Raw genomic sequence first — 10756 nt, forward strand, 5'->3', positions numbered from 1 at the left:
AGATGCTATGGCATCTGCCGTAGAGTAGGCATATTGGTGAGTGTCCAATGTGGCAGGAATGGAGCTTCTGATGTGTGCCCTTTCCAGACATTCAAAGACTAGTCTACCCTGGAAAAAAGTCTGTGACCATTCAACTAATATGTGCCCTTTATGATTTCATATACCTCTACAAGATCAGGCTTCTTTGTTCCTGAGAAGAGCTTCCATGGCAGTGTGGCAGTTAGCGTGAGCTACTACATCTCGGGGCATTCCAGAGTTCAGAGTTCAATTCCAGCACTGTTCTGTAAGACCGTAAGACTCTAAGACATAGGAGGAGAATTAGGCCATCTGGCCCATTGAGTCTGTTCCACCAATCAATCATGGCTGATCCTTTTTTTTAATCTCCTCCTCAACCCCAGTTCCCGGCCTTCTCCCTGTAACTTTGATGCCATGTCCAATCAAGAATCTATCAGTCTCTGCCTTAAGTACACCCAACGATCTGGCCTCCACAGCTGCATGTGGCAACAAATTCCACAAATTCACCACCCTTTGGCTAAAGATCTGGCCACCACATCTCTGCTTTGAAAGGACACCCCTCTATAATGAGGCTGTGCCCTCTTGTCCTAGACCCTCCCACCATTTGAAAAAGTTTCAATGAGATTCTGCCGCCCCCCATCCTTCTGTAAGGAACAGGGTGAAGGAACACCAAGAATTGACAGAAAACAGACAGCACCAGGAAAGCAGATAAATTAATTCCAAAAGTGTGCTCTGTTATATCGCAAATCTTTTTTTTGGACAGACAAACATACTTTATTGATCCCGAGGGAAATTGGGTTTCATTACAGTCGCACCAACCAAGAATAATGTAGAAATATAGCAATATAAACCATTAATAATAATAATAATAATAATAATAATAATATAAATTATGACAAGTGGAAATAAGTCCAGGACCAGCCTATTGGCTCAGGGTGTTTGACACTCCGAGGGAGGAGTTGTAAAGTTTGATGGCCACAGGTAGGAATGACTTCCTATGACGCTCAGTGTTGCATCTCAGTGGAATGAGTCTCTGGCTGAATGTACTCTTGTGCCTAACCAGTACATTATGTAGTAGATGGGAGACATTGTCCAAGATGGCATGCAACTTGGACAGCATCCTCTTTTCAGACACCACCGTCAGAGAGTCCAGTTCCACCCCCACAACATCACTGGCCTTACAAATGAGTTTGTTGATTCTGTTGGTGTCTGCTACCCTCAGCCTCAGCCTCCACCTCAGATATAATACATATTTTCATTTTCCTTACAACTACATTATCCATGTGCCACCAATTTCTATAAAACGTTTCAGGACATTTGGAAATATCAGACTGATTAGCTGCATTTGTCTATTTAGACTGTTTTCTAAACAGTGGAAAATTAAAAAATCTGAGGAACAAAGGGATTTGGAAGTCCTCATGCAGGATTCCCTAAAGGTTAATTTGCAGGTTGAGACAGTGGTAACAAACTGAAGGATCAGAGGGATCTTGGGGTCCGAGTCCATAGGACGCTCAAAGCAGCTGCGCAGGTTGACTCTGTGGTTAAGAAGGCATACGGTGTATTGACTTCCTCAATCGTGGAATTTTGGAGCCAAGAGGTAATGTTGCAGCTGTATAAGACCCTGGTCAGACCCCACTTGGAGTACTGTGCTCAGTTCTGGTCTCCTCACTACAGGAAGTGAGATTAAGAGTTCGGCAGTGAGATTAAGAGTTCGGCACGGACTAGGAGGGCCGGAATGGCCTGTTTCCGTGCTGTGATTGTTATATGGTTATAGGAAGAATGTGGAAACCATAGAAAGGGTGCAGAGGAGATTTACAAGGATGTTGCCTGGATTGGGGAGCATGCCTTATGAAAACAGGTTGAGTGAACTCAGCCTTTTCTCCTTGGAGCGATGGAGGATGAGAGGTGACCTGATAGAAGTGTATAAGATGATGAGAGGCATTTATCGTGTGGATAGTCAGAGGCTTTTTCCCAGGGCTGAAGTGGCTGCCACAAGAGGGCACAGGTTTAAGGTGCTTGGGAATAGATACAGAGGAGATGTCAGGGGTAAGTTTTTTACACAGAGAGTGTTGAGTGGGTGGAATGGGCTGCCGGTGGTGGTGGTGGAGGTGGAAACGATAGGGTCTTTTAAGAGACTCCTGGATGGATACATGGAGCTTAGAAAAATAGAGGGCTATGGGTAAGCCTAGGTAGTTCTAAGGTAGGGACATGTTTGGCACAGCTTTGTGGGCCAAAGGGCCTGTATTGTGCTGCAGGTTTTCTATGTTTCTATGTAAGTTGGAGAACTGGATGTTCAGGTTGGAGACTACCCTGATGGGATATGAGGTGTTCCTCCTCCAATATCTGGAATAGCCTCATCACAGCAGTAGAGGAGGCCATGGACCAACAAGTCGGAATTGGAACTAAAATGGTTGGCCACTGGGAAATCCTGTTTTTGCAGATGGAGCGAAGGTGCTCGACATTAATTGTTTTGAATTAATTAGCATTTGTGTTAATTAGGCATCCTGCGTTCTTTCATTCCCATAGTTAATGAGAATTAGTTACCGCAACACCTGTGGTTTAACTATGCATCACAAACTGTTCTGCTGGACCACCCTGAAGTCTGAGGATCCTGGGAGGCTGTGGCAACTCCATCTCAAAGACAACACAGTCATAGAGCACCACAAGCATAGAAACAGGTGCTTTGACGATGATGATGATAGATAATTTCATTGATCCCAAAGGAAATTACAGTGTCACAGTAGCATTACAAATGCACAGATATAAATATTAGAAGAGAAATAGTAAGAATAATAAATAAGTTGCCACAAACAGACTAACAGGAGGGGAGGGGTCATTACTTCCCCGGCCAGAGGTTGATTCATTATAGAGCTGAATGGCAGTGGGTAAGAATGACCTTATATCGCGCTCTTTGGCGCAGTGCAGTTGTCTATGTTTTGATACCTTTAACCTCTTGCTTCGGCAGTGTGAGATACCAACCTGCTTCAAGTAGGTGCCTAAGAAGAACGTGGTAACCTGCCTCAATGACTATCATCCAGTAGCACTGACATCCACTGTGAGGTTGCTGATGAAACGTATCAGCTGCTGCCTGAGATGCGGCTTGGATCCACTCCAATTTTCCTGCTGCCTCAACAGGTAAACAGCAGATTCCATTTCATTGGTTCCTCACTCAACCCAGGAATATCTGGACAGCGAAGGTGCATACATCAGGATGCCCTTTTTAAACACAAAGTACATTTCAGATGCTGTGGTCAAATCAAGACGTACAAAAAAGCTGGATGAACTCAGCAGGTCGGGCAGCATCCGTTGAAAGAAGCAGTCAACGTTTTGGGTCGAGACAAAGTCCTGACGAAGGGTCTCGAACCGAAATGTTGACTGCTTTTTTCAACGGATGCTGCCCGGCCTGCTGAGTTCATCTAGCTTTGTTGTACGTCAGGATGCTCCTTTTGACTACAGTGCAGCATTCAGTACTATAATCCCCTCAGAACTAATCAATGACCATCAAGACCTAGGCCTCACTTCCTCCTTGTGCAATTGGGTCCTTCATTTCCTCACCTAGAGACCCCAGTCAGTTCACATTGGCAGCAGCATGTCCTCCACAATCTCCACCATCACAATTGCACCACAAGGCTGTGTGCTTAGCCCCCTGCTCTACTCACTTTACACTTATGACGGTGTGGCTCAGCATAGCTCCAGTGCTATATTTAAGTCTGATGATGACACCACTGCCGTTGGCTGAATCTAAGGTGGTGATGAATCAGCATAGAGGAGGGAGTTTGAAAATCTTCCTGAGTGGTGCCACAGCAACCTCTTCCTAAAAGTCAGCAAGACCAAGGAGCTGATTATTGACTTCAGGAAGAAACCAGAGAGCCAGTCCTCACTGGGGGATCTGAGGTGGAGAGGGTCAGTAACTTTGAATTCCTCGGTGCTACAATTTCAGAGGATCATGTAAGTGCCATTGAGAAGAAAGCACAGCAGAACCTCTGCTTTCTTAGGAGTTTGCAGAGGTTTAGCATGACATCTAAAAATTTGACAAACTTCTATAGTGTCGGGGGGAGAGTATATTGACTGGTTGCATCATGGCCTGGTGTTGGAACACCGATGCCCTTGAATGGAATCTCCTACAAAAGGTGGAGGGTACAGCCCAGTCCTTCACGGATAAAGCCCTCCACACCATTGAGCACATCTTCATAAACGCTGTTGCAGGAAAGCAGCATCCATCATTGAGGGCTCCCACCTTTCAGGCCATGCCCTCTTCTTGCTGCTGCCATCAGAAAGAAGGTATTGGAGCCTGAGGACCCATACCAGCAGGTTCAGGAACGGTTATTAGGCCACTTGAAGCTGAAATGGATATCTTCACTCACTCCAGCACTGAACTGTTCCCACAACCTACAGCCTCACTTTCATCTCATCTGATGTTCTCGATATTGAATGCTTATTTATTACTATTGTTATTTTCTTTTTTTTCCTTTTTGTATTTGCACAGTTTGTTGTCGTTTGCATACTGGTTATTTGTCTGTCTTGTTACGTGCGGTCTTTCATTCATTTTATTGTTTCTTTGTATTTACTTTGAAAGCCTGCACAAAAATAAAGCTCATTGTTGTAAATGGTGACATATATGTATTTTGATAATAAATTTACTTTGGATTGTGAACTTTAACTCAGGTCCTGGAAACATCTTTGTAAATTTACTCTGCACTCTTTCAATCTTATTGATGCCTTTCCTGTAGATCAGGGGTTTCCTACCTTTTTTATGCTGTGGACCAATACAATTAAGCCAGGTGTCTGTGGACCCCAGGTTGGGAACCCCCTGCTATAAGTAGATGACCTGAATTGCACACAATACTCCCAATTAGGCTTAACCAATATTGCATACAGTGTGGCACGTGGCCAAGTGGTTAAGGCATTGGACTAGCGATCTGAAGGCCGTGAGTTCGAGCCCCAGCTGAGGCAGCGTGTTGTGTCCTTGAGCAAGGCACTTAACCACACACTGCTCCAGTCCACCCAGCTGAAAATGGGTACCGGCAAAATGCTGGGGGTTAACCTCGTGATAGACTGGCATCCTATCCGGGGGGGTGGGGGGGCTGTCTCGTATTCTCAGTCGCTTCATGCCATGGAAACTGGCCTGATGAGCCTATAAGGCTCGGGACAGTCTTTAACTTTAGTATTGTGTGCAGCTCTAATATAACATCCCTACTCCTGTTCTCAATATCTGATTTATGAAGATCCATGTGCCAAGAGCTCCTTACGACCCTATCTACCTGTGATGCCAGTTTGAGTTTTTCCAGCATCTTCTGTTTTTTTAGCTTCAGATGCTGGAATCTGTAGTTTTATCTGTTCTTCCTGTTGCACCAATGCGCTTTGTGTGTTGTAAGTGAATTCACACCAATTAAGTTACTGAAATTGTTAAGCAGCATTCTGTAGAACCAGCAGATTAGCAGAAGCAAGATCAGGTAACCCTGTTGTGGTCAAAATTAAGAAAGTTTAGAAGACAGTGTATAATTGTAGACAGTGTATAATTTTGGCTCCTGAGCCAAGATGGTGGCACGATGCAGCTTGCAGCGACCACTCCGGAGCTGATTATCTGTTATTTGTGAAGCTGGGTGCCATGCGCAATCATAATCGATGAAAAACGGACATGGGAGCACGGAGGAACATCTGGAAATCTCCAGGAAGGCCCTCTTCGTTGCTGCTGCTGCTGTGAGGTCCGGGACTCTGCTGGGAAGAACAGGCCCCCGGTCCTCGGGGTCGCATTGCTGGTAGCCATTGGCAGGGGCGTCTTAATACGCTTGGCAGAGGTTGGTGCTCGGAGAAGCTGTGCCGGAGGGGATGATCAGAGGCTTGGAGGTTCGACGGACTCGGAGAACGCTGCGGTCGGAGCGCTTTCACTGTGTGCTGTGTCTGCGAGGCTGGGTTCGATGGAGCTTTCAGTGTGTGCTGCATCTGCGAGGCTGAGCCGGGTGGCGCCGTGGAAGTCCATAGTGGGGGTACTCCCTTCTGCTGCCGGCGTGGGATGACGAGTCTATCGGGACCCTGAGGACTTGTGGAAACTGTGTGGTGGTTTCTTTCGAACTTATAGTCTTTTAACATCTTTGGACCATTTCTACTGTGCCCATGGTCTGTTTTTTATCAATTATGCTATTGTTTGAACTGTTGTAACGATATGTTGTAACTATGTGGTTTTGTGCAGGTCTTGTAGATTTAGTATTTGGTCTTGTTTTGTCTGGTGGATTTGGAGCTCCTTTCCGGGGGACGCACTAAGTTGGTAGTGTGATATTAATACGCAGCAGCCTCTCCGGACTCTGGATTGGGGATTGCCAAACATTATGTGGATTTTCTAGTGTAGCCTGTTTTGTCGTGTGCTTTTGTGATATCATTCTGGAGGAACGTTGTCTCATTTTTTAACTGCATTGCATTTGTGGTTTCTAAATGACAATAAACTGAAACTGAACTGAATTGTTAATGGGTCCCAATAGAGAAAGATTTTCTTACACTCTTGTGAAATATGCACCCAGCAGCTTGTTAATGTAAATATCTAATCAGCCAATTATGTGGCAACAATTCAATGTTTAAATGCATGCAGACATGGTCAAGAGATTCAGTGGTTGTTCAGACTAAACATCAGAATTGGGAAGAAATGTGGTCGAAGTGATTTTGACTGTGGAATGATTGTTTGTGCCAGACAAACAGTCTGAGTATCTAAAAAAAACTGCTGATCTCCTGGGATTTTCACACACGGCAGTCTCTGGAGTTTACCAAGATTGGTGTGAAAAACAAAAAAAACATCCAGTGAGTGGCATTTCTGTGGGCGAAAACACCTTGTTAATGAGAGAGGTCAGAGGAGAATGGCCAGACTGCTTCAAGCTGACAAGAAGGTGACAGTAATTCAAATAGCTATATGTCGCCACATTGGTGTGCAGAAGAACATGACTGAACTGCACAACACTTCAAACCTTAACATAGATGGGCTACTGCAGCAGAAGCCCACAGCACCCAGAAATACACTCACTGGCCACTTTACGTGAGGTCTCACGTACCCAGTAAAGTGGCCACTGAGTGTATCTAGAAATTTTATAGTGAAAGGAATTCTGGCTTCTTCTCCCTTCCTTTCCAGTCCTGGTGAAGTGTCTTGGCCCAAAATATAGACTGTTTATTCCTCTTCATAAATGCTGCCTGACCTGCTGAGTTTCTCCAGCATTTTGTGCATGTTGCTCAGGATTTCCAGCTTCTGCAGAATCTTTTGTGTTCAAGATTTGAAAATATCTTTTGTTTCTGGAGAATTGCTGTGAATTTTTACGTTGCTGCATGAATCTGATATTAACCTTTTAAATGTTAATCTTTATCCGTAGATCTGTGTGGACAAAGGTGAAGAAAATAATGGCTTCATTAAGGTGCACAGTGGGAAGAAGATCGGTTTTGTACCACTTGATATCCTGGTCAAAATATGATATCACACTGTGTCCGCACATTGAAGGTGATGTAACAAAGTGGTATTGGCTGTTCCTGTCTCATATCTTCAACAAAGATGGACCTTGCTGTGGTCCATTGCAGCGAGTCAGAATATCAAAGCGGCACACTGAAGCAATGAGGAAGTTCGGAGATGTTTCTTAAAGCCAGATAGCCTGAAAATCTGAGGATACTTCTTCCTATATGAGAGGCCATTTGGTATTATCTGTAGTTGTGCATTTGGGGTTTCTTGTATCCTGCCCCTGTAAATCCTAAAGATGATGTGGACAGTTTAAATGCCTTTATAATCCCTTTGCACATTATTAGGCATCCAAATAGAAAGTAGTCAATCCAAGTTCAAGTTTATTGTCATTCAACCGTATACATGTATACCACCAAATGAAACAATGTTCCTCCGGGCCAGTGTGTGCAATACAGTGCGCATACAGTAACTCACATATAGAACACATGAGGTGATATTATCAAAAATAAATTATCAGTAAGGTGCGTGTATGGCATCACACATGATGAGACTTGGTGGCAGGGAGTTCAGTAGATGGATTTTTTTCACCCTACCTGTGTATGCGTTGTCGGATATATTTTCAAATAATTCCTGTTCCTGCATCAGGGATATTGGGTTTCTCATTCTGAGTCCATCATATGTGCTGTCAGCTCAACTAAGCTGTCTAGCCCCAAAATCTTATGCCTTTGTAGCATCTGCGCGGTCTTTAGGATTACACACCCATTTGGAATACGACTATTTAGAACTTTGAATATTCATTTCCAGCATTGCAATTTCCAGTTATAGCCAAGGAAAAGCAAGTAATCTGCTCACCTGAGTGTGAATTGTATTTACTACCAAAGTAGGGAATTTGACATTTATTCAAAGTTTTATTTATTATTTATTTAGTTAGTGATACAGTGTGGAATAGGCCCTTCCCTAATTATTTCTCCCCGAACTTCCAACTTTTTCCTTTCCCATCTGGCTTCCCTTTCAGCGCTTCTCGTCTCATCACCTGCCCACACCTCCCTCTGGTGCCCCTCCTCCTTCCCTTTCTCCCGTGGTTCACTCCCTTCATTCTATTCATTTATTTTTGAGATACAGCACAGAGTGGGCCCTTCTGGCCCCTGGAGCAAGGCCAGCCCAGCAACCCCTGACAAACCCGATTTAGCGGTAGCCCAATGACCGGACAATTTACAATGACCAATTAACCTACCTGATACGTACTTGTACTGTGGGAGGAAACCGGAGTGCTCGGGGGAAATCCACACATTCCACGGGGAGGAAACACAGAGACATCTTACGAAATGGCACCGGAATGGAATTCCAAACTCTGGAATGCCCCGAGCTACGATAGCATCGCATTAACCTCTACGCTACCATGGCGCCTGAACTGAATAGAATCTACTTTGTTCACAGCAGACTGGAGACAAAGGGTAAAGGATTAGGTAAAGGTAGCCCATAGCCAGAAATGGTCCCTGGTAGGAATCTACCAAATAAACACTTCATAAAAGCTGAAACAGTCTATGAAACAGCGTACATTTGTTGCTGGATCTGTGCATATTTTGAAATGCTAATGAGGCATTAAAACAGAAGCAAATCCTTAAAATGTTAATTAATTCCAAATCTGATATAATAGCTTTAAAGATCATAAGACCATGAGACACAGTAGCAGAGTTATGACATTTGGTCCATTGAGTCTGATTTCTTATCCCTCTCAACCCCTTTCTCCTCGTAATCTTTGACGCCCTTACTAATCAAGAATCTGTCAACCTCTACTTTTTGGGCTGACATTTAACTGCCCTGGGTCACTCTCTGTAAACACTAATCTGACTCCTAAGTACCTCCTCTGTCCCCAAAATCATCCCTACAAACTTAACAACTAAATCTGAGCCGTGACCTCAACAGAGACTGCAGTTCACTGCCACCTTGACTGGAGTCATACCCCACTCAGTGTAGATTCTTTGCCCTTACTATTTTCTGTAGCCCATGAGACTTTCAGACATAGGAGCTGATTTAGGCTATTTGGCCCATCGAATCTTCAGCACTATTCCATCATGGCTGATTTATTATCCCTTTCAACCCCATTCCCTGACTTCTTCTTGTAATATATGATACCTTTACTTATCAAGAACCGGTCAACCTCTGCTTTAACATTACCAATGTCTTTGCTTCCACAGTCATCTGTGGCAATGAATTCCACAGATTCACCACCCTCTGGCTAAAGAAATTCTTGTTCATCTCTGTTCTGAAGGGACGTCCTTTTATTCTGAGGCTGTGCCCTCTGGTCCTAGAATCCCCACCTATAGGGAACATCCTCTACATGTCCACTCTGACTAGGCCTTTCAATATTTGATAGGTTTCAGTGAGACCTTCCCTCCATTCTTCTAAATTCCAGTGAGTACAGGCCCAAAGCCATCAAATGCTCTTCATATGTTAAAGCTTTCATTCCTGGGATCTTCCTGATGAGCTTCCTCAGGGCCCTCTCCAATGCCAGCGGATCCTTCATTCCAATCGTTACTCAACCCCGTGGAGCGAAATGGAGATGCGGGAGACTGCGGACACCAGAATCTGGAACAGGCAACCAACCAGTGGAGGAACTCAGCATCTGTGGAGTGAAGAGGATGGCTGGCCTTTCAGAAGGCCCGATTTATCAGCTGACTGTGGAAGGCATATCACATTTCTGACAGCCACTTTCTTGCTGATATAAGAAGTTTAACATGCTTGCTTACATAAGTTAATTCATGAGGTTCTCAAAGATGTCGTTAGTGCTGAAATCCTTTTTACGGTCAGCTGCTGCTATGTAGATACAAGTATTTGTTCTAACTTCTTAGTCATTTCAAGAGGACTAGGATATAAAAGCAAGGATGTAATGCTGAGTCTTTATAAGGCATTAGTCAGGCTGCACTTGAAGTATTGTGAGCAGTTTGGGGCCCCTTATCTAACAAAGAATGTGCTGCTGTTGGAGAGGGTCCAGAGGAGGTTCATGAGAATGCCCCAGGAATGAAACTAGCTGATATATCTCATTCCTCTATGTCCTCTTGTCACCATCTGAGATTCTGCCATCATCAGGAAGTTTATAGATGGCATTTGAGCTGTGCCTAGCCACACAGTCATGGGTGTGGAGACAGTAGGGCAGTGGGCTAAACACACATCTCTGAGGTGTGCCCCAGTGTTGATGGTCAGCAAGGTGGAGATGTTATTATCATCCACACAGACTGTGGTCTTCTGGTTAGGAAGTCAAGAGTCCAGTTGCAGAGGGAGGTACAGAGGCCAGGTTCTGTAGCTTTTCGA

At 44.4% G+C, this 10756-nt stretch overlaps 1 protein-coding gene across 1 annotated transcript in view; it reads left to right on the plus strand.

Moving 5' to 3' along the window:
• The window catches only part of stac (SH3 and cysteine rich domain), a 158407-nt gene extending 148283 nt beyond the window's left edge, over window positions 1-10124 (plus strand). The window contains exon 11 of the mRNA XM_073041282.1: window positions 7365-10124. Coding sequence (XP_072897383.1) covers window positions 7365-7463 — 99 coding nt within the window. The 3' untranslated portion in view covers window positions 7464-10124. The remainder of the gene's footprint in view (window positions 1-7364) is intronic.
• Window positions 10125-10756: the final 632 nt, after the last annotated feature.

Source organism: Hemitrygon akajei, chromosome 1 (genome assembly GCF_048418815.1).
Source record: "Hemitrygon akajei chromosome 1, sHemAka1.3, whole genome shotgun sequence".
In the NCBI taxonomy this organism is placed as follows: Eukaryota; Metazoa; Chordata; class Chondrichthyes; order Myliobatiformes; family Dasyatidae; genus Hemitrygon; species Hemitrygon akajei.